The sequence below is a fragment of the Alligator mississippiensis genome, chromosome 14, assembly GCF_030867095.1.
Source record: "Alligator mississippiensis isolate rAllMis1 chromosome 14, rAllMis1, whole genome shotgun sequence".
Lineage (NCBI taxonomy): Eukaryota > Metazoa > Chordata > Crocodylia > Alligatoridae > Alligator > Alligator mississippiensis.
Window position 1 is genome coordinate 11,466,284 of NC_081837.1, and position 26,217 is coordinate 11,492,500.

The window sequence follows — 26,217 nt, forward strand, 5'->3', positions numbered from 1 at the left end:
CTCAATTCCAATGTCATCAAGGAGAACTGAGGCTGCTCAGCATCTCTCAGGGGATGGTCAGCATCTTGCAAGGTCAGGTCCTTACAAACAATGTACCCTCTGCTGTCTCGGCATGTTTTGCTCAGAGGACTTTTGGTCCTAAAATTTCATTTATTTATTTTTTTTAAACAGAGTTTCAAAATCTTCATTGGTTCTATTGATAAAGATCTAAAAGATCCCGCCTGTCTGGAGAAAAGAAGTTTCCACTTGTCAGTTAAACAAAGGAATAATGCACGGCCTCCTTTATAGTGTGTACTTTACCTGTCATCCAACAGCCCATTATCATGTCACGGCAGAGTGCACTTTTCTACAGGTCACTTTGTTTAAAATGACATGGATAATGCACATGTCAGCGAGCTGACAGTCCCGACCGTCCTTCAGAGATAAAAACCGCAAGACGAGCGCCTGTTCTTATCTGGGGTACATGCCTTGGTCTATCATCTAAGTCAGGCAGAACATGATTTCTCCAGAGAGCACTTTTTTCATTTCCTGATTTTAAGAAAATCAAATAAGCACCATTTGTCTTCATCTGAATATGCTTGACCTGCTCAAATGATGATGTCTCGCATTTTATAACAGGCTACATATGCTGAATTCAAATTAACAGCAGAACAAGGCACTTAGATCTCTGCCTAGGCTGCCAGTATGGGCTGAATAAATACTCCAGGTTTAGCAGCTTTCTGTCAGAATTGGGCCTCTGCTGTAAAATTCAAAGCTAGGTTTGATTCAGGGATCTAGCTGCCTTGAATTGTCAGGGATGCTTGGATGTGAGCTTATATCTTACCCCGTTATAAAGAAAGACAAGACACCAATTGTCCAGTTCATATCTCAGTTTGGATTTCAAATTCTCTCTGCAGAACTACTGAGATGAAGCACAAGGTGCCATTGCAGGTCTCTGTCCAATGCAGCATCGATTAAATGTCTCTTAACTAGCAATACAATGTACCGAAAAACTGCCTGGTTTGTCTTTATGCATTAGGTGCTCTTAAAGAAAAGCATTATGAAATCTGGCCTAGGTAAGCTCTGTGAATAGAGGAGCGGCAGGAAATTAGACTCGTAGTGCTCAGCTGAGTCGTGTTTATCGTCTGCATATGGAACATCCTGAAAACAAATAATCACTAAACAGGGTAGATTTGAACAGCAATGCAACAGAAATTCATATCTAAAAGTGTGAGTTAATATTCTGTACAAGAACCCAACAAAACCACACTTCTCTGTTGTCACACTCTGATTAACTCCAGTGATTAGTTCCCCTACAGAAGGGAAATCACTAATGGACTCATGCTGCAGTTCAAAGTAAACAGGGCAGCTTAATATAGTTAGCAAATTATTATGAAAACCATGAGGGGAAAAAAAACAAACCCTCCAAACATATTCTTGATTTGGAAAGTTACTGAAAACTAAAGGGCAGATTTGGCCATTGAAAAGCTTAGGGTAGGAATTTCCTTGATTTCTTCTTCCTACACAAATATATCACTGATGGATTTTATCAAATGTGAGCTCTGCAGTCCATCATTTCCCTGGGGAGTCCACAATACATCGAGGTGCGCCTTCTTCTTTCTTGGTTTACTTGGAGCTAATCACCAACCTCCAAGTATTGTAAAGCGATCCCATGAAACCAATTTCCCCACATTCTTCCCCAAAATGTATCAAGGCAAGGAAAGGAACAGGAGAAAGCAGTGAAAACTGTCAAAGAAAATGTCTGTGGAGTTTGGGTGCCATCCAACATCCACCTACAAATTGTAGAACTCAACCCAGAGATAACATTTTTAAACAATTTTTTCCCACAATGCCTATTTTGTTTTTGACAGGCAAGAACATTACACATTCGACTGTTCATGGCATAGAAAAATATAAGCGGATATATTAAAATACATGGATATAGGTACCCTAGCCATTAGTAGCATTAACAATAAATAGCTTTATAGATCACTTCTTCCCTACCATTCCTTCAGCACAACACCCTCCCCACTCTCTCCTGCAGAGAAAAACCTAGACTCGTAGGGTAGATTTAGTAACAGAAAGTATTGATCAGACTTCAAGCACAGTTTCCAAATGTTGATTAAAACAAAACTAACCCCAAACTTGACCTTGACCTGCAGACCCATATATGTGAACCTTTGAAATCAGCAACTGTGTGGATAAATGCCTGTTTAAAAGTAAAAAGATGAGTCTTTATAAATGTATGCCCCTGTACTGTCAAAAAGGCACTTCCCAAGGGTAAACATGGGTATATAAAAGGGTGGAAGTCAAAATGGCTTTCACAGATTGCACACACAATCCTTTTATTAGAGGGTGTATCTATATGCTCATTAAAGTGCGGCTGTTACTGCACAAATAATTTAGTACTTCTATAATCAAGCACTAAATAAATGTGCAGTACCTGGAGTTACTGTGCAATAGAGCTGGTGAATGCCTTTTTAGTGATGCTACTTTGCAGTAGACTAATAATACTGTGCAGTATGTATTAGGACGGTTTGTGCTGTGACGCGCTACTGCGCAGTATTATCAGGCTACCCTGCTGTTAGCGTCTTGTGTAGATACATCAGGTATATTGCAAAATTAGAGGAATAGTTGCCTATAACTGGTCTTGAAAAAGATTTTTCCTTCCATTTCTGATTCCAAACCCATTAAAGGCAATACAAGACTTTCCCTTGACTACAGCATGCACTGGATCAGTCCTTAACACAAAATTTATATAAGTAATAGAAACGTAGGAGTACAGGTCCAGGAAGATCTTTCTGTGCCCTGCCAGCACAGAACTGTACAGGAGACAAATGTTCCCCATCTTACCTTCTCTTCCTGATCACTGTCGCTGTCACACTGAAACAGAAAAAAAAGAAGAGAAATATGGGTAAGAGAAACCTTTCCAAAGGAAAATAGGAAAAAAAAATATGAACAACACTCCCCAGATGTTTGCCACGCAGATGCTCCATAAGGCTTTAATTCCAAATTCCTTTAGAAAGAAAACGTGTTTATTGCATGACAAGGCTTTTTCCCCCATTTTAAGGAGAGTTTGCACTTAAAGCTAATACATTTGTAGTTCTGTTTCCACTGCAATATTATCATGATTCAACAAAACCATTTGCAATATACAGTCTATTCTCCTAAACCACTAATTTACATGCAGGGAAGTTAGTTTTACGTGAGGACAGATAGCAACCAACATCAGATCACAGAGAGGGAAAAGTATTATTAGCTGGTTCTTCATCTGATACATAGCATGTTGCCTCCTTCAAAAGTTTTTCCAGAGGGCAGACACGGAAAGAGCTTAGATAGCACTTGTTCTTTGCAGAGCGTACACATTTACAAATCTATTGTTACTTATTGTAGGTGCCTAACTTTGTGCCATCACTCATAGATGCTCACGGCAGATCACGTGACACTAAGAATGTGTCAAATTAAGGGCCTTGTGGCACAGTCATTTTAGGCGGCTTCTGGAGTTTTTAAGCCCTGGATTGACTTCATGTTAACACCTTTTAAGTGGCTTAAAGCACTCATTATTCAGCTTAAAGTCACGCCACTTCAGGGTAGGATCATCTCTAGTCTGCCTAATTTTGCTCCTGTTCCATTAAGGTGTGGCCTCTCCAGACAGCTATTCTGCCCAAACTGAAGTCCTCCAGCATCCCAGAATGCAGTGCCCCGAGTCAGGGCAAGTGGGGACACCGGGATGCAGTGGGGCTGGGCACGGCGCCTCTGTCCTGCAGCTCCCACCAGGTAGAGCCAGCACCACAGCTCTGAAGAGTGCCTGGTGGTTGCAGTGCCTCCAAAACTGGCTCACCGCTTTGAATGCCTGGGCCAGACTCAGGCTGTGGTGCCTCCATGGAGCAGTAGGCTGGTGCTCACCCCTCCTGCTGACCCATGGTTGAACTTGCACCCAGCCTTGTGCTCTGTTGCAGCGTGTCCCCTGTGCCCACAGGACCTGGTGGACACATGCCCCAGCAGGGCTGGGTGGCTGGAGCAGGGTGCAGCTTGGTGGCAGCAGCCTGAGGCTGGTTCCCGCTGACCCCGCGCTCTGCAAGGTTGCACAGGGTCTGGCCATTGGCTCCCCCAGCAGCAGCCACGGTTGGCAGGTGCCTGAAGCCCCTGAACCTCCCTGTAGCAGACGACCAGCCCTGAAAATGGAGCAAACATTGCAGCCCTAGAGCGCCCAATGGCCATGGTGCCTCCCGCTGCCACCCAAACCCGCTCTGCTCCCGCTGACAGCAATGCGGGGTGGAAATGGGGGAGGAATCAGGATCAGGCTCCTCAGAGCACAGGTGATACCCGGCTGGCTGGAAGCCCAGTCAGGGGCAGCACAGGGGGATGAATTTCGGTGAAACCAGAGAGCCCTAGGGAAGCTGCTTCCCCGGGTCTCTCTGGTCGCCCTCCAAATGGCCCAGTGGCTCTGCACTGAGGATGGGGCCACCAGGCTTTAACCCCTGCTCTCAGCGTGGAGCCACGGCAGCTTGATGAGACCAGAGCGCTCCGGGGAAGCAGCGTGGTTTTGTGGAGCTGTGGCAGCTCCGCCCGACAGCCCGCTCTCAGCGCAAAGCCGCTGCATCATTTTCCATGAGACTGGAGAGTCCCAGGAAAGCTGCTTCCCCAGTTCGCTCTGGTCTCACTGCAACTGAGACGGTGGTGGGCCTGCCCGTTACCCAGCGGGAGCAGAGTCAATCTAGCCCTGAGATCTGAGCCCCGTCCACCAAGCCTCTACTGGCAAGTCACAGCTGTGCAAGCGAAGGACAGGCAGAAGTTTCTGAGCTGGAGAAAGGAACAGACAAACCGCCGTAACCCAGTAACCCATCTTTTAGAGCAGCTACTCGCAGATGCTTCAAACAGTAAGACTACCATCTTGGAGGATTATGCAATAACAGGCTAGCTTCTTCCTAACCCATGCTGGTAATATTTGGCATATGCCCTAAAGCTTAAGGAGTTATGTCCCTCATATATATTATCCTATTTAAAAGAACTACATACACTCTTTTTACCCAGCTAAGTAATTAATCTTTTTTTTAAGGGTTCAAAAGATCAATTATGTGTTGCGGTATAAAAAAAGAAGCCTTAACTGCTCTAAATAGTTCCCTTTCATTGGGCTTCTCTTCTTTCTTTTTTTTTTTTTTTTTTTTACAGAAAGAAGGATCACTGGAGCCACTTGATTTACCCTCTTTACACCAAAGAGTTCCTCACAAACAAGCTAAGGTAGAGAATTATTCACAGCAAACTAGCAAATAATTTAAAACAAAGGATAAATTAGCAAAAACTGCCATCTGTTTACAGATAATTCCCAACCAGGAACAGAGGAGAAATTCCTTGAACAAATTATCCATTATGAATGATTTATCCAGCTGTAGATCGCACCTGGATACTTCCCGTGACTGCGACACTACAAAAAGACCAGCCAGATCATGCTGATAAGATGGGGTTTTAGATCAAAACTTGTAAACCTCAAGCAAAGAGCAAACCTTCAAAAAGGGTATTTGACTGACAAAAGTAAAAGTAGCATTTTATGCTAGTAGGAGGGATAACGTGTTTTCATTTCAACTTGGTCCCAGGCAAGTTTTGGAACTGGTATTGCAGATATGCATTTACACCTATTGAGTTCAGTGTGACCATACCCGTGTGGAAATTAGGGGTGTGTGTGCTTGTAGGCTATGGCCTTAAGTTTGCAAATCTGCAAAAATGTATTTCCACTGTGCATCCATGAACATAAAGTGGTTTACAAAAGTAGTATTGCTATTCCCATTTTACAGATTAAGAGACCTAGGCATAAAGAATGGAAGGAACGGCTTGCACAAGAGCACTCAACTGTCCGTGTACAGAGCCGGGGACAGACTCCAGCCACGTGCCTGCACTGCCACCTTACACATGAAGAAAACAGGCATCACAAAATGGATGCTAAGAATGCATGATAACAACGAGATTTCTTCATTGCCATTAAGTTTCCCCAGGCTCGCAGGTTTGGAGATGGTTTAGGGAGGTTTTTAGTTTGTTTTGTTACTGGGTGGGAGCGCTTGCAGGAGGAGAACGCTTGCCAAGGGTGTTTTTCCACACTCTCGCAGCTTCAGCTGTAAAGTAATCAATGACATCTGAATTTCCCAGCACAACGTTCACCTACAATCCAGAGAATCTGCAGAGAAAGCGCACAGAACTATATCCGTGGGAACAGTTATTTCCATCAAAGTGTTAAGCCTCCTGCTTTCCGACAGTCCAGTTCTAATTTCAAGGTCCGCTTAATTCTACATCAAATAATTACTGCTATACCCAGAAGCACCTTGTCTCCAGAGTTAAGCATATGGCGAAGGACTGAGACCTACTGGTGTCCATTATGGAAGCAGTACGGATGCCAAGCCGATTAAAAATGCTCAGGCTCCCTTCGCAACATGCCTGGTGACTGACAGCTTCGCGATTTGGCCAGTCGCTGCGTCTGCCAAAACAGCCTCTGCTGCACTGAGGCCCACATGGCGCTCTGAGAAAACAGTTCCATTCCTGGTATTAAATTCCCATACTGACCTGGGGACTTTGCCGTGAGCTCAGCAGGAGCACACCATCCAATTTACAGCTCCATCCTCCAGAGCCCTGAGTGCCAGCCTCTGGCAGAGACGAATGATGGTCAAACCCCTCCAGCTCATAAATTATGCAAAGGCAATAAATGCACTCAGCAAACAGCTCCTAACGTTTGCCTAGCCTGGCTCCTAATACACTGTGTAAAATGCCAGAAGTCCTGCATACACAAGGCGTCTTTTTCACTCATAAAGAGGTTTTGTTGACAAGGAACGAGGAAGGAGACCACGGTCCTGTGGAACGCATCCGTTCCGACAGCAGAGTTTTACGGGCAAGCGTTCAGAAAGAAAAAAGAGAGGGGCAGGCTGGGGAGAGGAAGAGGATTCATACGTTGTATTCAGTTTAAATTTTCATGTAATACAAGTGTGTTTTTGAGCTGGAGCACGCTGAACTGTAATGCTGAATGGCTTTCTCCCGTGTCATTAAACACCCAGCTTCCCCACCTCTTGATTAAAGAACTGACCAGCCTGTTTGCACAGATTACTTAGACATGACAGTAACATGGAAAGGATCGGGTTTAATAATCAGGATAAGAGCTGCGGGCTGTGCCAGCTGTGTTTTCTCCCTTGGATCTGACCCTGCCTTCACATTTGACCTTGGACAAAAGATTTAGGATAAGCTCTGAAAGGGTCCTGAGGCAGCTTCTAGGTGCCGAAGTCTAAAAAAGGGATCCCAAAAACTCCAAATTTCACTGCCTATGAAACCCAGGTGCCTGAATCCAATCAGCAATTACATTTTTGGGCCTCCAAGTTTGCAAGGGGACCAAACGTAAGCCTATACATAAGTTTGAGAGTATGTGGCCTGAGCTAGGCACCTTTCTCCTACTCTACAGTGCAGATATAAGGCAGAGCAGCATTGACACTGCCTCGGTGCCTGGAAGGGCCGGATTCAGCACGCTTGTTCAGAGCACGCCTGAGGCACGTCAGCAGCACTGAGCTCAGCAGAAAGTGCAGCAGCCACCGCACTTTTCTGATCCTGCCTACCTTTTGGTCAAGTGTTTAGTACTTGGTCGAGTGGGAGATCTGGGTTCTAGGCCTCTTTAGCTTGAAGAAATGCAAACCATCATCTCCCACTTCCCAGAAAAGTACCCTAATTACTAGCCAAAGTTACAAGATTCATGGGCCAAGAAGAATCTTACAACAAGATTCCCGGGGCCAAGAAAACCAGCAAGAGGGAGCCTGACTCCCAGGACCGTGCATGTCTTTTACATTAAACAAGCCACCGGCTCAAGAACAGAACTAATCCTGAAAGCCGGGTTCTTCTGGTGCCCAAGCACTCTTTCCTTGCAGTTGACCACTAGGATACAAAGTCAAGCTCCCTCTTGCTTGCTCTCTGTCTGGTTGAATGAATCTTGTGTTCTTGACCACAAAGGGACCTCATTTAAACAGGTAAGGGAAAGGAGGCCCTACCCAGACTACTCTGTAGTCCAGTGGACAGTATTCTCCTAAGAAGTGGTAAACGTTGATTTGAATCCCCTCAGCTTGAGGGTCTCCCACTTCCTGAGTGGCTGCTTAACTTTGAGGACATGATACAATAAGGCAGGGAGTAGTAGTATGTGCCTACCTTGGACGGTAGATCTGGGTTCTGTATCATGAATGGATGGAGGTACCCAACACACACCTCTGTACTGGACACCTAAGCTCTGGGGAGAGTGAATTCACCTCTAGGATGAGTATTTCCAATCAGCTAGCTTAGGTGGCTCCCAAACACGAACTGGCCTTCAGAGGCACTTACCCACCCCCTCCATGGTAGTACAGGAAGCACAGGCACCTAACTCTGTCTCCTTGAATCACCCTGCAAGGGCTGAGCACCTAATTTGGAGTCACTGCAATGCTTTAGGCACCAAGTTATAAGTGCCTAAGAGACCTCTTTGGATATCATGCAGACACATTCGTTTTTAAACATTATCACAGCTCTAATAATTCTAGGGGACAATGCTAAGTACCTCAGAAAAGCAGCTTGGATGACTGAGGCTGATTACTCCCACAGTTGACAACCAAAAATTGGTTGTCAAGTAGGGCTGTGTCATTGCCCCAACCCTTTTCCCCACCTATTTTGCCGTGATTTTGATTCCCAGCCATGGCTGTCTTCCTTCCAGAATTAGGGATGAGCATTGAACAGATGATCATCTTTTCACCCTGCGGTACCTTCGCAGCAAAACAAAAGTTACCAAGACTGGTATCACTGATCTTCAGAATGCCGACAACTATGTTATCCTCATGCATTGAGACCGATCTGCTGTCCACCCTTGACCTTTTTTCAGGTGCCTATCATAGCCTGGGACTCTCCCTTAATATTAGGAAGACCAAGATGCTTCATCAGCCTGTCTCAGCACAAGCTGCCCCCCACCCCCCATATATTACCACTGGTGGAGAACCCCTGTGGTACGTTGAGCGTTTCCCAAACTTTGGCAGCAACCTCTCCCCATCAGTCAGCCCTGATGCAGAAATCGAACACAGGATTCGCTGTGCTAGCGTACTCTTCAGAAAGCTGCTTTGCCATGTCTTTACCAACTGAGATCTGCAGATGAAAACTAAGATCCTGGTCTACAATGCAGTGGTTATCCCCATGCTCCTCTATGGGTGTGACACATGGGTGACCTATCAAAGCCATGCTAAGCACCTGGAATGGTTCCACCAGCATTGCCTCAGGAAGATCCTTTGCATTAGATCACACAGCACCAATGATTGCACTCCACCAATGCCAGCATCTGCTCTGCAGCTAACATAACCAGCACTGAGGCAAAGATCATGAAATATCAACTCTGCTGGTTTGGCCACTGTGTACTTATGGCTGACACTCGTCTCCTGAAGCAAGTCCTCTTCTCTCAACTCAGTCATGGTAAGAGGACCCGCGGAGGAGAGAGGAAGTGCCATATGGATACCATGAAAGCAGACCTTAAGAAGGGTGGTATTAACCTTGCAAACCTGGAAGTGCTGGCTGGTAACAGGTCTCAATGGCGCTAGACCATACATCAAGTTACAGCCCACTTCAAAGAGACCCATCTTGCTCAGGATGCCGAGACGTGGGAAAGGAGAAAGGAAAGCGCGCAACATCCTGGCCAACAGCTGTGCCCCCCCTCCAAGGCACCATCTATCAAATCCATGGAAAAACTGGCAGAGCACGAATTGGACTCTTCAGCCATCTTATAACTCACCAATACCACCCCTGGGGCAAACACCATCCTTGTATCGAGGGATAGCTGAAGAGACTCCCACAGCTGACGACCAAAAAATTGGTGGCCATTTTGGAAAACCTGAATTGAAACTTATGGCACCTTCATTTTCTCATCTGTGTGATGAAGATAAAAATATTTCTCTGCTGCCTGAGCGTGCATGGAAACTGAACTGTGCATCGATGTTTGTTAGGTGCTTTGAGATCCTCAGGTACAAGACACAATGGAAATACAAACAACAGAGGGAACCTAAAAACTGTATAGTATCCTCATCTCACCATATTATACAATCCTTGATAGCTTGATTCTGTTTTACTTACCTAGTAAGGCACACTGCATCAGTAACCGAGTTCATACTTATTCAATGCATCGCACATACAGCTCCTAATAGCACAACTGTCTATCACTATTTTCTTTAGATAGACTTATTTTCTGAGAATAGAAACACAACCGTCAAGGCTTGCTCCAGAAGGAAATCTCATGTAGTAAGACAACTTCTACTATCAGTCACATGAATGAAGGCATTGGGGTTCCACAGACATAAAAGAATGGCAAGCAGGATCTTGATTTAGTACACAATAAATAAAATACCACTGTTTTTTTTTTATTATGAATTTTTATTATGGATATAGGGATGGTAAACTAAAGAGGCCCAGTGACTTCAGAGGTTTCTTCTGCATGGTCTTTTAACTTAAAAATGGCTCCGTCCTTTCAATATTTTAAAATGTTTATTGTTTTTCACTGTGTACATTCAGGGCTTTAAGTAGTGCTTTTGGGTTGGGTTTTTTTTTAATGTCATGATACATTAAAATAGTGTTTTGCACAGAAGAGAGACTTTTGGCCAAACCCATCACATGAAGTTAATTGCTGCACTGCAGCAACTTCATATAAGCATTTATTGCAGAGGAACTACACCTCTGGGCACAAGCCTGGCACCAAGCTGATGCACCATGTAACCCCTTGTTTGGAACATGAATGATGCACATGCTTTGCCTGACCCTTTGCATAGGAATGAAGTTCAGTCTGTGTGCATGTTACATGGAGATCACTGTGATCTGATGAAGAATGTCTTGCATTCGAAAGATTGTCTAGTAGGCCTGTGTGAAGTGGCTAGTATTTGCTTCAGATTCAGCCAATTCAGGGGACAGTGATTCGATTTGGTGATTCAAATCACTGTCCCAAATCAATTCGGCCAAACCTGATTCAGAGATTCGGCCACCACTGCCAAATCGGCCAAATCTCCGAATCAAACAGGCCCCATCCCCCGCCTGCTCTCTCCCAGCCCCATCAATGGCTGTTCTGCCCAGGCCCACTGTCCCAGCACTTAAAAAAAAAAAAAAGAAAAAAAAATCCCTGTACTCACCAGCTCCTGCCAGGCAGGGGGGCAATCCCCGCTGCCCCCAACTGCCGTGCCTGAGCAAGAGGCTCTGCCATGAGCCCCCATTCCCCACTCGTTCTCCTGGTCCCAGCATCCTGGCTCTTTAAAAAAAAAAAGAAAGAAAAGCCCCGCACTCACCAGTTCCTGCCAGGCTGGGGTGGGGGGGGGGAAGGGGGAGGAGGGCAGTCCCTGTTGGCGCCCATTGTCCTGCACTGCATGGGGGGGCTCTGCCATGAGCCCCCAGAAACCCCAAAGGCCACTGCAGCAGCTGGTGAGTGCAGGGCTTTTTTCAAAAGAGCTGGGACACTGGGGCTAGGTGGGGCAGCTATTGAAGGGACTGGCTGGAAGAGTGGGTGGGGATCAGGAGGTGCTCAGGGGGGCAGACAGGGTATGGGGCCTGGTTGGGGTCCCCTTATGGTCCTCTCCCCCTTCCTGCAGCCCTCCCGACCTGCCCCTGCCCCTTACCTACTGGCACAGAGTCCGGGTCCAGCTCCCTCCGGTGGTGAGCAGACTGCCCGAACCTCCACAAAGCTCTCTGACTCTTTTCTGAATTGATTTGGAGAACTTTGAATTGATTTGGACCTTTTTAATGGTCTCCTGATTTGATTCAGATTCGAAGATTCAGCCACCGAATCGAGCCGAATCTCCTCCAAATTGAATCAGCACCTGAAGCTTTGCACAGTCCAATTGTCTAGCTCTAGCCTGTCACAGGATACCAAGAAAAATTTTTGAGATACCCTGCTCTATGGGCCATCTGCCCAGCTCTCATCTGCCATGCCTTGATGTTAGTTGTTATACAGAGTGCAGGGGGCTGCCCTGGTCTTATTATAATGACCACGCAGATTGTGGTCCTGGCCTTATGGGCCAATTGCATGGCTCTGTACCTCCCCTACATGCCCCATGCCTCACAGATGGCATCCTTACAGATATTTTACCACTTGCTGATGCAGCCCCTCTCTAGACCTTCCAATCCCTCAACCTCTCTCAGCCCCACTCCAGGCCTGAGGCCTCTCAGTCTCTCTGCACAGCCCTTTCCTGGGCTCCCAGACCACCTGGTCTCTCTCTTGGCCCCTCTCTGGGCCCTCAGACCTTCTGGTCTCACACAACCACTCCCTGAATTACCAGGCACCTCAGTCTCCCTCCTGGCCTCTGTCTGAGCTGTCAGCCCATTTTAGTTCCTCATCTTGGACCCTTTTAGTTCTTCACTTTCCAAGCCGCTCTCTGACCCGTCTGGCCCTGCACTCTATTCCCAGTCCCCCGCTCTGGGCCGCTGGACCCACTATCCTCACTGGGCCTCATTGTATTCCTCGGGCCCCTCACTGGGCCTCACTATTCAGGCCCTCAGACCCATCTGGTCCTTCACTTTATTCCCTAGCCCCTCACTGGGCTGCTGGACCCACACAGTCCCTGTCTTCCCTGACAAGTGCTTTCCTGTTGGGGTGTGCTCCCCTAGCCTTCCCTTCCATGGGTAACCCCCAAGGCAGGGGGAGTTGAGGCTTTCTGGCACCCAATCCTCACCTTTTCCTGGAGTGGCTCATGCATGGCATTTCATGGAGGCTGCCCTTCCACAGGCAGCCCCACCACACTAACCAGCCCCAGTGGGGTGCAGTTTCAGGTCTTACCCAGGACTGGTCTTTAGGCCTACCTGATCTTATTTATCCCTCTCTGGGCTCCCCCTAGATGTCCTATGCCTGTCCTGGGCTGCTAACCACCAGGATCCCTGGCCTTGGCTCTACCTCTCATCTAAGTCCTCCATCTCTGGCCCCCTAGCATTAGCCACTCATCCTGGGCTGCGTGCCCCTTGACCCCTTCCTCTCAGCTGTGATCCCACAAGGACCTTTGGCCTCTCTTAGGCCCTGACCCCGCTTCAGGCCAGGCAAGAACTCCAGGTTCTCCTGGCTCTGGCAGTCTCTGCCATGTTCTATTTCACCCTTTGGCCCCTCCTGGGCCCTGGCCTTGCACAGGCCAGTTGAGATTCCCAGGGTCAGTCCTCTGGCTGTCTGCCCTCTCGGGTCCCTCCGCAGATCTCTTCCTCTCTCTGGGCTTGCCCAGAGCCCCCCATATCCCTAACACAGCCCTTTTCCTTCTCTGGGCTCACCTGGACCCCTCAATTTCATACTCTGCCCCACTCACTAGGTTCACCCAGACTCTTCACTAAGTCTGTCAAACACTCAGCCCCTCTCTCAGGGCTCACCTGGCCCTTCAATAGGCCCACAGACTCTCAGCCCCTCTCCTAGGGCTTGCCTGGCCTCTCATTAGGCCCCTGTGTACTCAGCCCCCCTCTCTTTGGGCTCATCTGGCCTCTCAACATTCCCCAAGCACTCAGCCCCCTTCTCAGGGCTCTGGATCCTGTACTCAGTCCCCAGGAACCTTCCCCACCCCCTTAGCTCCTACCCAAACTTCCAGATGTTTCAGTTGTTAGTCTCCTTGCTGGCATCCAGGAGCAGCAGCCCTCCTACTGGGTGATGTTTCTTTACCAGCTCCCAAGTTGTTACTGCCAGCCTGCTCTCAGGGTCTGGGCTTATACCCTGTCTAAACCCAGCCGTCCTGCAACCAGGTAAGGCCTAGCCTCACCTGCCAGCCCCTGGGTCAGCTGACTCTGCAATTAGCCCCGACTCTCACCTGCCGGTGGCTCAGAAACCTGCCTGACCTCTTCAAGTGTCAGGCACATCAAGAGCCCTGCAACATAGCCCAGCTGTGCAACTGGTGCAATAAATGATATTACCCTAAGAAATCTTTGCACTGGATTATCGTGGCTACAACATCACTTCAACACTACCATGGAGATAATTTGCAGATGCCAGTCCTATGCAAGTTCTGCTTTTCAATAACCTGCGTTTCCATGCATGTGCTGTGTTTGGATAATCTACAACCTTGGGGCCCAACACATCATTCAAAGATACAGTGGTCCAATTTTCAGGGAGGATAAGTAACCACAACTTTTGTTGGCTTTACTGGGGGCCGCAGGTGAGAACCTGAGAGTCATACAAATAAGCCTGGAGGTTCCCACTTGAACAAACTGCAGCTCTCTTCTCTGCTTCTGGTGTGTGTGTTCATTCCTATGCAGACACTGAACACAAGTCAGGCCTGGCAGTAGGCCCCTGGGGCCAGATTTCAGAGGAGCTCCAGGCCAAATTTTCAATTGTTGGACTATCAAAAAGCAAGCAAACAAACAAACAAGCAAACTAAAACCCCTCCGCTCCCATTTAGGCACAGAAATAAGAGCCGGATCTTCAAAACTGCTTAACACCCACTCGCTCCCATTATGACACTTAAGGCCAAGATTTTCAAATGAGCACAGCACAAAATGCACTGAGCTCTTTTGAAAACTGAGCCCTAAGGGCCTCATCAAAGAATGGAGCATTTGAAAAGGCTATTTCAAAGTCCTCAAGGTCTCATGCTAGGTTGGAGGGACTCTATAACTGTGTTCACAGTAGACCTACAGGATTCCAAACTAGGCCTAAGACAAGAGATACATACATCGCATTCCCACAACTTAGTTTCAGTCAGAAATGAAGGAAAGTTGTATTACTTCTACTGGCATACTGTATTTATTTGTTTTATGTATTAGACCACTCCTGATTCCTAAGCAATGCAGAGAGCATCAGCGCTCAACAATAAATACGGTATTAATAATCTGATCAGATTGACAGTGACATGCTCAAGATGGTCATCTTTATTAACTAAACTGCTCAATCACCTTCAATAACTAAACGGCTTAACCTTCTGGTCACCGCATCACGTGACCAAGCCTCATTTTGGAGTACTTCTGCAACTAAGCACTTAGACCTGCTACATACTTGAAAACCACTACACTGAACTGCATTTGGTAACCCACAAACCCTGTTTTACATGCCTGGGCTACAACTAGAAGTGCAACCTGGTGTTCCTAAAAACATTTTGAAGTGAGGAAATCCACCTTGCAAGATTTCTGAACTGGAAAAAGGTATGTCTCCTTTCTGTGCTCCATATTAAACCTTGTAAATTATTATAGTATATAAGGATCATAAAAAGAGAAGCCGCACTTCAGGTGACCTTATGGATGTATAAATATAACCATAGCCCCAGTGTACTTTTTAATTCATCTGTTCCATCAAAGTGAGTTTGCGAACATGAAAAAACAAAGTAGGCATCTCTGCTTTCTTTTTAAGGTTTGTAATTGTTGTGCCTTGCAGAAGAAGGATAGAAAGCTGAGACTTAGGCTAAAGAAAGCAGCATCTCTCCTATCTCTACTGCCCTAGCTGTAAAAATAAAGCGTTAAAACATGCAGCACATATCCCTGAGCGATTGCACAATGAGAGCTGTCCCAGTTCCGCATTTCAAAAATCAGGCACCCTACCACGTTATAGGTACAATTTGGGCCCATTTTAATAGCTTGTGAGAGTGTGGTCCAAATCAAGCTGAGTAAAGGTCTGTGCCACCTCTCCAGCTCATTCAGGTTGAAGTAACAATATGGGATTCTATGTACCTCACTGATTGAACACATTCTTGTGTAGAAAGTGGCAGCCATTGAATATATCACATACAATGACATTGAGGAGGGCATTGTTCTCTATTCTGCTCAATGGACTTTGCTGGAACAGCTATTTCATATCTTGAATCCATTTATCATTGCCACCAAAGGAGCCAGTGCTGCTGAAACATGAGCGTTAAGCAAAGTGATTCTACTCATCATCTGCTGAAACCAAATCGGGAGAAAATGAGGGAAAAACCAGACCTCAGCCATGTTCACACTGACATTAACAATATTCTCGTCCATCTATCCACCAATGACAAACCGACAGCCTCGGACAAGGGCAAAGATTATATTTTAGCTATACAATTAGACCTTCACTTCCACGGGGTGAAAACATCTTCCAGATGAAAAGACATTCAGATGGGGAACACACAGACAAATTTCTAATGGATGAAAAGGAGCGAGTGGGACTTGCAAAGGAGGCAAAGCTGAGGTTTTTGTTTCTTTTCTACTTCTGGCTTTGGCACAATGCTCCAAAATCATGAAATCTCAGATGTAGCATCTTGCAAATTAGTTAACCTCAGAATCGATTTCACAACTCTTTCCTATTATTCACACAGACTTCAGGAGTGGTCTGACTCTAAAACAGGTGGTTTGAGGAGGTATAGGGTTTTCTTTTTTGAAAGTTAAAAGCATGGGTTATGCAGATAAAGATTCAATTCCATCCAAGCCCTGCAGTTTGATCTCTTATCTGGATATGGATGTGCACTTTTTTATCCATATTACCCATGTGCAGACAAAAAGTACTATACAAATTTACCAAAAAAAAAATAAAAATCCTACAAACCTAAAACTGGTTTCAGTTATAATTTCTTTGAAAGTCTTCCCATCCATGTATGGTTGTAAAATTAGACCGCTACCTGTTCCTTCTAGCCCCTCAATTACTGGCACTACAGAAAATTACGCCTTGATAAGAAGGCAGCGTAAGTAAGAGGATTACATTTTGAATATTAAAGACAATAAGCTGAATATATTTTGCTACTCTTCACCATAATTAGGAAGTAGGGCAGCTTTAGATCTGTCTCTGCATGTGTATATGCAGACCCTTTGCAACTTATGTTTCTTAGCCGTAACTCTGGAAAAGGACCATTGTCTAATTTATTAATTGGACAATGGGTGAAACTCATACTTGTGCAGAGGCCATTGTGAGGTCTGTCCTATGTTTAGGATTGATCATTTTGTTCCCAGACCACTCTCCAGTTTGAAAACTTAAGTGGGTGCATCTACACATTTATTAGTGTGCCATAATTATGGCGCATTAAGTTTAGTGCCTGTAACAACAAGTACTAACTTAATGCGCTGTAATTGGCACTTCTGTGCATTAGCACAGATAAACGGTTTGTATGTGACACTTAGTGCCCACTGGACTAGTCTACTGCACATTAGCATGATTTTTACCAGCTGTGCTAATGCACAGTACAATTAGTCCAATGGGCATTAAGTGTCTTGTGTACACGCATCCAGGGATGCCTAAGGTATGTTCCAGCTGTCTGCTTGGGATGAATTTCACCTAGAAAAGGAGAGGCATGAGTGAGAGAGAGAAGCTATATTGCACCTTCAGCAACAGCCCACAGTTAGGGATGCCAAGTCAGATACCCACCCTGGGAGGCACAGTCCTTCCCTTCTCTCCTCTGTTGCCTTGGAGAAATGATAAGAAAGGAGGCAAGCTACTCTGGCTCTTAGGATGCCTGCAGAAGCGCGGGGACACTGCTCCGATGTGCTGTGATTACAGCGTGTCAGAGGAGACTCAATTAAGCGAGCCTGCTGTAGTCTGCTAATAAGCGCACTCCAGCAGCCTCCACGTCTTGCAGACTCAGCATCCCCGTGCTTCAAAATGGTGATGGGGGCTCTTCAACTAAAGCTCATTGAACAAGCTGTAAAGTGCCCTCACCACCATTTTGAAGCATGGGGACCCTGAATGCCCTGGACGCTGTGGGCACTTTAATTAGAGTGGCTCTCGGAGCTGCTCTACTTAAACCCTGGAGCACGTGTAAAGATGCCCTTAGAGAGAGCTAGCTTACCTTGCCCCTAGGTTATCTCCCACCACACTGCCCTCTGATACAGTCCTCCTGTCACTCCAGAGATCCTGATCCAACTACCTCTGAAATACATGAAGATGCTTCCATGGATTTCAGAGGAAGATTAACTGGAAGCCGGTGAGAACTGGGCACCTAACTCTTACCAGCCATTAAATTCTAACCTCAGTTGCTCACTAAGCCACTCTCCCCTGAGGCAGGCAGAATGACTTCCTTATCCCAGTTCCCCAAGTAATCACTTTTTTTTTTTTTTAACATAAAAATTGCTCCATATTCTTCCACCTTCTGGGATTCCCAATGCATCTTTGTTGTTTTTATGTCTCTGGGGCATGGACAGTCTCGATTTGGCATGCTTTATAATGAGCAGAGCTCTGTTAGTGCTTCACAAATAAATGATAATAAAAATAACAGGCTAAGTTAACAGCAAAGAATTAACCTTATCAGTGTCGGTTCCAGTCAGTGCCTAATAGAGCCCTAAACAGTGTCTGTGTGCAGAAGGGTCCCTCTTTTTCATACATCATGGACATGGCCCAAGGGTTCAGCGTGGCATTTGGTTCTTCCACGTGCTTACAGGCTAATGAAACCAAAATATGCTGATGGACAAAAAGCAAAGCATGTTATGGGTTAAAATAATACAAGAGTCTCTTTTTTCCACTGTGTTGTGATCCATAAAAATCACCCTGAGCCTTTCCTCTTTCTTCTCTGCCTGTGAAGCCAATTGCTTTGATTGCAGTGATATGAGCTTGCTGAAATGACTTGCCCTTGCTTGTGAAGCAAATGGAACATGCTAATAGAACTTATCGCATTACCCGATGCAAAAGTGCCATAGCTCATTACTTTAAGATAAAAGGATATCATTGCAGACGGGAAGCAGAATTGACTTTCTGAGGCCCGACTTGATGATGATTTAATCAACTGCTCTCTTTCACTTCTCATCTCTGCGCCTGTCGGTTTCACAGGTGCTGTTAAATGAGACACTCAGAAAGTGAGCGGAGGGAAAGAAATTGCTGTCATTACTTTTCAAGAAAGGAGGTATGCAAATTTTCGACAGAAAGATTGCGTTCATAATGGGCCTGGTAAAATACAAGGATCATGCTTGACAGGTGAGGGCAAGTCATTTGTACGTCCTTAAAGTGAAGCAACCGTCCTCATTTAGAAATTGTGCTCGATAAGAGAAGCTACAAATGAAAGCCATGCAATGGCTTGGAAGCAGCAAGCCAGCCCTTGAAGGCATCTCTATTGCACAACTGACTTCAGCAGACGCCCGTCACTCTCCGACACACTTGCTCCGAATTGTCAGACAGCCACATTTTGACATGCAAGTTTCCTTCAGAATGTGGACTGCATAATTTTAACTCGAAGCCTTGCACAATTAATGTGGGCTCTGAGAGTCAATCTGGGCTTGGTTTTCTTTATTTATCATCACTGTCAAAGATAATAATACTGAGACAAAGGAAATGAAGACAAGATGGAGTTAAGAATGCAGCTATGTGTAAATAACTTAAGGGTAACAAATGCTGCTGGGATGTTGTGATTACCCAATTATACTTATAATAATGTAATGTTATAATTAGCCCAAAGCCAAGCCTTACAAAACCCAGGAAATTCATAGTTAAGGATACACTTAAAAATGACCAAATACATTAAGATATGGAAATGCACAAGTAAGGCACATAAGGGATTTCTCCACCACCCTGTATTTTACCCTCACATGGTAACCAGAGCACAGGAGCCTGTTTAGAAAGGTAGTACTTAGAAGAACAGTGCAAAGCAGCCTGGTAAATCTAGCTTTTAACTGATCATCTACATATTACTGTAGGCAATTCTGTTCTATTTTGCTTATTATCCTCCAGTCATCACCATAGGACTGAGCACTTTCCAGCACTGTATTAAGCAACATGACAAAAATCTAGCACAGAATTATTCTCTCATGCTCTCCCCCTTGAAAGAAATGCATACAATGGAATACTTTGCTTGTAGATTTGATAAGGGGTGTGTGTGTGTGTACACACACACACACACACACACACGTTGCTGTATGTTTAAGTTAGAAAAAGCTAAGTCAAAGAAACGAGCCTTGCAATTAGGGTGGAAGCCAGCGAGGTTTGCGATGATCCTTGGGGGTGGGAGTTTATTCCACAGGTTTGGGACATTGCCATGGAAGCTCTCGTTCCTGTACAAGCAAATTTTATCCTTTTTCTGTAGACCATGGGTGGGAAAAATACAGCCCAGGGGCTGGACCCGGTCTGCCAGGCCATTCTATCTGGCCTGCAGGGCTCCTAAAACATTTAGAAAATTAGGATTTATTTGCTCCTAGCTGCCTGTCAAAGATTACAGGAGCCAGGGGCAGTAGGACCCAGAGGAAGCTGGTGGCTGGACCTAGCAGCAAGGCCTGCCCAGCCCTGTCCTGCCAACCAGAAACCCCTGCCTAGCAGAGGCTTCTTGCCTGGGACCATGGGGATATTCCTGCTTCCCTGTGCCAGAGAGGGAAATGCGGCCCTCAACAGCTTGCCAAAACTTGGTAAGCAGCCCTCCACCCAAAATAATTACCCGCCCCTGCTGCAGACAGTTCCCTTGGGGCTGAGGAGTGACCATTGTTGACCTAAATCTGATGTTATTCAAAGTAATCAATGGTTTTGCTGGTTAAGATACTCTGTTCTAAAAGAGTGAATGCTGAATATCTTGGGGAGGACATATTGCAAGCTCTGTGCACCACAAACAGATTGAATCCCTTTGTTTCAGTGAAAAGACAGCTCAACCTTATTTGTGAATTTGTGCCACAATTTCATAATGAGCAAGAAATCCTGGCATCAGGATTACCTGCAGAATCCCACTGTCCTCAGAGTGGTTATTTTGGCAGGTCTGTGGACAAATATGGCCCTGCAATGGGCATTTATTCTAGGACTTCCAAAAAAATCCCAAACGAGTTAAGCGGTTGAGTTCCTGCTGAAACGCCCATACTCTCCCTTTGAAAAGCTCCCCTCTAGGAAATATTTCTGATAATGGGGCAAAGGCTAAAACAGAAGGCAGCTCAGCCTATCTGCTGGTCAACAGGAATGAGCTGCAACAATAATAATAAAAACACAACCCCTACTATTTAATGCCTAAAGGCAACAGATATAATTGAAAACACAAAGAGAACAGATTTCCTGGATGGCAAAATGCATTTTTTACATAGCCCCTCTTCAGAATATAACTGCACTATATATTTATCATGGTATCCACCAGTATTTCCTATTCTCATCCTAGGAAATAATGTGGTAAACTGAACCACTCTGCGGTATTTTTTAATGGTGCCTACTCTGCTCTTCCTTAAGTAGGATCTTGCTGCTAGATTAAAAGGGAAAAGACATGGTCTCTGTCAGAAAGGTTAAAGCACTTTGTTATTCCATTTTCTTCAGACTACTTTAGATCCTAAATCGACATGTGGCTGGCTTTGAGTGTCTTGATCTAAGTTTGTTGGAAGGTGAACAATTGGATATCCAGAAGGCCTGAAATGAAAGGCCGAGGAAGAAACTAAGATAGATTTAAAACAAAAAACACACACACAAACTGATATAATAAACTATGTACGCTGTAATAATGGTCTCCAGCTTTCAGGTGGCTATTGAGCTGCTTGAATAATTTCAGGTCGCAAAAATAAGACCAAACTCATGACAAAACATCAAATGGTTGCTGGTTTCAATCAGGTTCTCAACCATTTAAGGATTCATCCAGGGGAATCCTAGCCAATCACAACTAACAACTTGCTTGGGGAAACAAGGCCGCATATATTATGGATACACTGTTTGAACGTGTTGCCATTTTGCCTTTGACAACTGTGTAGGATTAGAGTGGTATTAAAGGTGCATTCTCTAATGCCTAGACTTAATATAAGGAATAAATGGGGAATACTGAGGCAATGGTAATTTGTTATAAAGTCAATTGAAAGATTTAGAAGTCACATTCATACATTAATGCTTTCCTTAGGGACTTGTTGCCTGGATCACTCACATAAATTGGCTAAATCTTGTCATTTAAGTAATATTTCTTTTTCCAAAATGCGGCATGGTGAGAAACAGAGCTGGTCCGATGCTATTAGCTAAATAATGCAATTAATGAAAAATGCCTTCAGGTACCAGATAAATTAATGTAAAAAGTGGCAAACATTCAGGGGTTTGGGGGATCGTTCCCGTATCTGTCTGGATGACAGTGACCCAGTAATAAACTGGGGTTTTTTCAGCTGCCACCAAAGTCACTGAAAATATTTCATTGGGTATGGAGTAGTAGTGTGGTCTAATAGAGAAGGCACTGGAGTGGCATTCAGGGGACCCAATTCTGCCACTGGTCTGCAGTATGACCTCAGGCAAGTCACTTCACCCTTCTCTGCCTCTCTTTCATCTCCCATTTTGACTACATTGTACGCTCTTTGGCGCTTGGTTATTCCTTACTAGAAAGGTGCCTGGCTTTGATTTCATTCGGGTCATTGTGGTGCTAGCATAATACAAATAAATATCATGAAGACAAACGGAGGAGAATTTGGATTAGGCCCCAAGCAAAAAATGCGTTACTCAACAAATACATTGCATCTCATCTTCAGCAGCTCAGCTGAATGAATTAAAGTAAAAATAAAAAAAGAAAACACAGCAAAACAAGTCAAATTGGTCTAATTCTACACCTTCAAACTGGGTAAAGCCATGGACACTAGATTGCATAATCATCATCCTCATCCACCTCCAAAGAGTGCAAGTCCATTTTTCCTCAAGGATGAGACCCTAACAGCTGAGCTATAAACCTGTGAACACAAGACCTGAATGGATACTAAATGATATAAAAATCAACTGAAACAGTATGATTTATAGGAAAGGTTTTGGACCGTCAAATATTCCTCATTGTCAAACTGCTGGCAAACTAACTCAGGCTTTTTTTCCTATCTTATAAACCAGTTTCTAAGTTGTTGTTGTCTTCTCTTTTCCTCTCAGTTTTATAATGCATTACTGGCATGGCTGTGATATGCTTTTATTATTATTATTTATGGCTCTCTTTATCATTTTTGTCCAATTTATAAATTAAAGGCTAGACCTGAGGGAGGATAAGGATTATTCTAAATCTAAATTGCAAGGACAAAGTCACGTCTTGGCCTGTCTGTGTCAAATTTCCTTTTCTAACACACTGTAAGCAATAATTTGGAGCCTGTAATCTCTCATCAGAAAATGAATGTTATTTTTTTTTTTGCCTCAACCTGGCAATTACAACAACTGAATTAAAACCAAGGATTGAGTTTCTCTATTTGGAGGTAACAACAGTTGTACATTCAATTAAAACACACAGAACTTGAAAAAAAGGTTTATAAAATTGGTCTCTGGCACCATGAGGAATTCTTGGAATGGCTGGAAAAAAGAAAAGAAATGAATATTCAGGGCAAGAAAGCCCTGTGGCAGCTTCTAGTGTTTGGGGTTAATTTGTTGTTTCCTATTTCACTTGCAAACCACATGGTAAAAGTGATACAATCAGAACGGCTATGCTAAGTACTACTCACGCCGCCTACAGAATTATGGCCGATGCATCCACACTCTAGGTTGGGGATTCTCCGTTTTTCATCCTCTCTGTAATACCAGGTTCCTGTCACTGACCCACCTCCTCCCTTCTCCCCCAAAATCTCCCTCCTCTCACATGATTGCTGTTTTAGAGACTGCCTCTGGCTGTGATGCTATAATCCATGGCTGTTTCTGTAATAGGAAAACAGCAATTCATACCTATACAGATATGATTCCAGTGGTGGTAGAAAGGAGAAAAGTTACAGAGAAGACTCATAATCTCTGTTTGGGGAACTGTCGTCCATGCCTGCATGCACTGTATGAGGCAAGGGATCTTCATTTCACCACCAGTGCAGTTCCAGCAGTTTTAGTGAGAAAGGTGATTTTTTTTTACTGCTGTCTTCTACCTTACCACCACAGCAAAGTGATAAAAATGTCCAAGCCCTGTATTATACACTAGCCTCCATCATTGTTATCATCAGCAGTAAATTACTTGGCACAGACAAGGCATTGCACTGTTTTAATAGCAGGTTTTAACACACCGCTCAGAAAAATTATCCTTACCCGTGTAAGTCAGAGAAAATGTGAGTACCTTGCTAGCAACAACTGTGTTTAAACACGGCTGTAGCTAGCTCAGTGTGGCATGTGGTGTAGATAAGACTGAATGCATGTTTCTTTTTTAACGGTAGCAGTACAGAGACTTCACACTGTTAAAAATGATCTCTTCAAAAGGGAAACCCCACAGAAGAGCAAAGGGACATCTTGAGTATAAAATAAAGTAGTTTCCATTCAACCTCGTTAGGAAAGTAGAGGGGCATGCTTTGCCCCTCCCAAATGCCAGATGGGCAGGGGACACACCTGTCCCAACAGGGCAGTGTCCCAAGACCCCTGCGGAGTATATGTGGTCAACAGGAGTCCCGAGGCTTTCATTCAGAAGCCCCATGTCCCAGTTTGTGCTCCCCTCTTCCTAATCCCTTACTTGACTGGAAAAGGAAGCTTTAAGGTGTCCTGCTTATACATTATTTCTGTCTGCATGATCTCTGCAAATCACCTTGCCCGGATGGAGTGTGCATTAGACAGTCTTCCAAAGGCCAGCATGTTTCACAGGTTTTAGGGTGATCGCTGATTATGCTGGTGAGTGGGCATTCACTGCATTACCTAGATATGGCATCTGTGACTTCAGAGCCCCTGAATTGCACAAGGGACTTCCACAGAGTTGGAAAGATCCACAGAGGCTCCCTTCTCCTATCGGCTCTACCTAAAAGAGAGTAGTAATTGATGGAAGTCACTCATCATGGTGTCCTGTGACCAGTGGGGTCCCCCAAGCCTCTGTCCTTGGACCCATACTGTTCAACATCTTCATTAATGATGTGGACACTGGAGTCAGAAGCGGGCTGGCCAAGTTCGCCGATGACACCAAACTTAGGGGCAAAGCACCCACACCAGAAGACAGGCGGGTGATCCAGGCTGACCTGGACAGGCTCAGCAAGTGGGCGGATGAGAATCTGATGGTGTTCAATGCCGATAAATGCAAGGTTCTCCACCTTGGGAAGAAAAACCCGCAGCATCCTTATAGGCTCGGCAGTGCTATGTTGGCTAGCACTAAGGAAGAAAGAGACTTGGGGGTCATCATTGACCACAAGATGAACATGAGCCTGCAATGCGATGCTGCGGCTAGTAAAGCGACCAAAACACTGGCTTGCATCCATAGATGCTTCTCAAGCAAATCCCGGGATGTCATTCTCCCCTTGTACTCGGCCTTGGTGAGGCTGCAGCTGGAGTACTGCGTCCAGTTTTGGGCTCCACAAATCAAAAAGGATGTGGAGAAGCTTGAGAGAGTCCAGAGAAGAGCCACGCGCATGATCAGAGGTCAGGGAAGCAGACCCTATGATGAGAGGCTGAGAGCCCTGGGGCTCTTTAGCCTGGAAAAGCGCAGGCTCAGGGGTGATCTGATGGCCACCTATAAGTTTATCAGGGGTGACCACCAGTATCTGGGGGAACGTTTGTTCACCAGAGCGCCCCAAGGGATGACGACTAGGTCGAATGGTCATAAACTACGACAAGACCGTTTCAGGCTGGACAGAAGGAAGAATTTCTTTACTGTCCGAGCCCCCAAGGTCTGGAACAGCCTGCCACCGGAGGTGGTTCAAGCGCCTATATTGAACACCTTCAAGAGCAAACTGGATGCTTATCTTGCTGGGATCCTATGACCCCAGCTGACTTCCTGCCCTTTGGGCAGGAGGCTGGACTCGATGATCTTCTGAGGTCCCTTCCAGCCCTAATGTCTATGAAATCTATGAAAAAGTGACTCACTTCTGTGCAATTGTCCTGTGTTGAAAAGTGATGATATGAATCAGGGCCCCAGGGAAAAATAAATTGGAACAACCTAACTGCTGGCTGGCACCATTTTCAAAAGAGTGCACCATCCACTACAGAACCAGGTTTTCCCACATTTGGCTCTCACGGGTGCACCTACACACAATGCTTTACTGCGCAGCAGACCAATTTGCTGCACAGTAAAGCATCACCATCTACATGGGTGTGGCAATTAGGGCGCAGTAGACTAATTTATTGCACTGCCCATTGGATACAAGCGGTATCTGGCAGCACAGTAAATTACTGAGCTTAAACCCATGTGTAGATGGTGACATTGGGATTAATTTACTCGGTCTTAAATTCAGCCGGAGTATATTCAGGCACATTAATTGCATGTGTTGACATGCCCACTGAGGCATCAAGGGCAGTAGGCTGATTTTCAGACTGTATGTGAATATTCAGCATGTCAGGACTGGCCATAAATGTCACAACAGATGTTGAGCCAAGTAACTGAACATTTAATACTCTTTGGAAAATCTAGTCCTAGATAGCCTCCCAGGTTTAAGGCAAGGGTCATTCACAAAAGACGAATTCCTGGACCCTCCATGAGGTTTCCTGTCAGTGTAGCAAACAACCATGTAAGAAAATCCAGTGGGTGAGAATTTAAAGCTAAGCAAAGTCAGGCTAGAAAGTACGCC

General features: G+C 45.2%; 1 protein-coding gene across 11 annotated transcripts in view; it reads right to left on the bottom strand.

Annotated features, from left to right (window-relative positions):
• The window catches only part of AUTS2 (activator of transcription and developmental regulator AUTS2), a 984,419-nt gene that overhangs the window by 299,884 nt on the left and 658,318 nt on the right, over positions 1–26,217 (bottom strand). For all 11 annotated transcript variants that reach the window (XM_019493307.2, XM_019493306.2, XM_014608106.3 and 8 more), the window contains one exon: positions 2,833–2,862. In XM_019493307.2, coding sequence (XP_019348852.1) covers positions 2,833–2,862 — 30 coding nt within the window. The remainder of the gene's footprint in view (positions 1–2,832; positions 2,863–26,217) is intronic.